This window comes from Colletotrichum tamarilloi (assembly GCF_030869305.1).
Source record: "Colletotrichum tamarilloi strain Tom-12 chromosome Unknown Scaffold_579.1, whole genome shotgun sequence".
NCBI lineage: Eukaryota > Fungi > Ascomycota > Sordariomycetes > Glomerellales > Glomerellaceae > Colletotrichum > Colletotrichum tamarilloi.
The window spans coordinates 1-1,080 of NW_026849961.1; the positions used below are offsets into that span (position 1 = coordinate 1).

General features: G+C 49.4%; 1 protein-coding gene across 1 annotated transcript; it reads right to left on the reverse strand.

Annotated features, from left to right (window-relative positions):
* Positions 1 to 424: 424 nt before the first annotated feature.
* Positions 425 to 616, reverse strand: CTAM01_17379 (uncharacterized protein; the record flags this gene model as incomplete). Its single annotated transcript, XM_060533363.1, has 2 exons — positions 425 to 435; positions 484 to 616. The coding sequence occupies 2 exons, from the start codon at positions 614 to 616 to the stop codon at positions 425 to 427; spliced, it is 144 nt and encodes a 47-aa protein (XP_060372060.1).
* Positions 617 to 1,080: the final 464 nt, after the last annotated feature.

The following is a 1,080-nucleotide window of genomic DNA, read 5'->3' on the forward strand; positions in this document are numbered from 1 at the left end:
TTCAACAGACGGAAACGCAGAGAGGAAACCTATCGTACTTTCTCGGAGGAAAGAGCGCGTCCGATCCTGATGACTGGTCGCCAAACGTAGATGTTGTCAAAGAGACGATCAAGTTTGCCATGAGTACAGAGAGAATGGATGCACAGATCAACCAGCAGCGAAACCACACACAACCTACATCAACACACTAACCGACGACAACCCCCACGCACCCTCGTGCCACCGACAGCAGGACTGGCTTCGGCCGCCGACGATTGGATGCCGAACACTTTGGGAGACAACCTCAAGATGGCCTGTTACTAACACCACGAGCAACCGCAGCATTGGCATGTAAAACTGAAGATGACACGTACGGAGATGGACAAGACTTGTATGGGCTTCTGGGAGGCAAGGATATGAACGAAAGTGGAGAGTATGTAGATAATCACACGAGCCCTGAATAGCTCAGCCGGGGCGTAATAAACTATGTATGTATGTATGTACCTTCCGCCTTGGCGACTTGGGCTTGGTATTCTGGCGTTCTCGCTGCTTGTCGCTTGATCCGTGCTTCCAGCATTGCTTCTTTTGTGGCGCGATGGCGTTCAACATTATACTGGCTTGGAGACACGTCAGACATATTGAGGTTTGTTTCCTCATCATTTGTAAAAGAGATTCCGCGTCAGACGCGAGTCTTTTCAAGTGCGCGATCAGCACCACTGGTATTCTATGCCGGTATCTTGCAGCCGTAGCCGTTAGCGGCTGCTCTTCGATGTCGCGACGAAAAGCCACCTTCATTTGGCCTGGTCTTGAGTTTAACTCGTTTGAGAAGTAAAGCCCTAAACAAATCTGGATGATGACGCATGCTTGATTGTCCATACTGTACTGTACTATATTGTACAGTGTGACTTTTCGAAGGCGAGTTCTGTCGTCACGATCCAGATGAGCCCATTCAGCGCATCCTCGTCACACTATACTCCACCTCATCCACGATAAGGCACTGATCACACGGCTGTACTGTCAATGAGGAGTTCAATAACGAGGCGGGCAATCATGGCGGTCGAAAATTCATGATGGAAACGGACGAATTTGGGCACTAAAAAA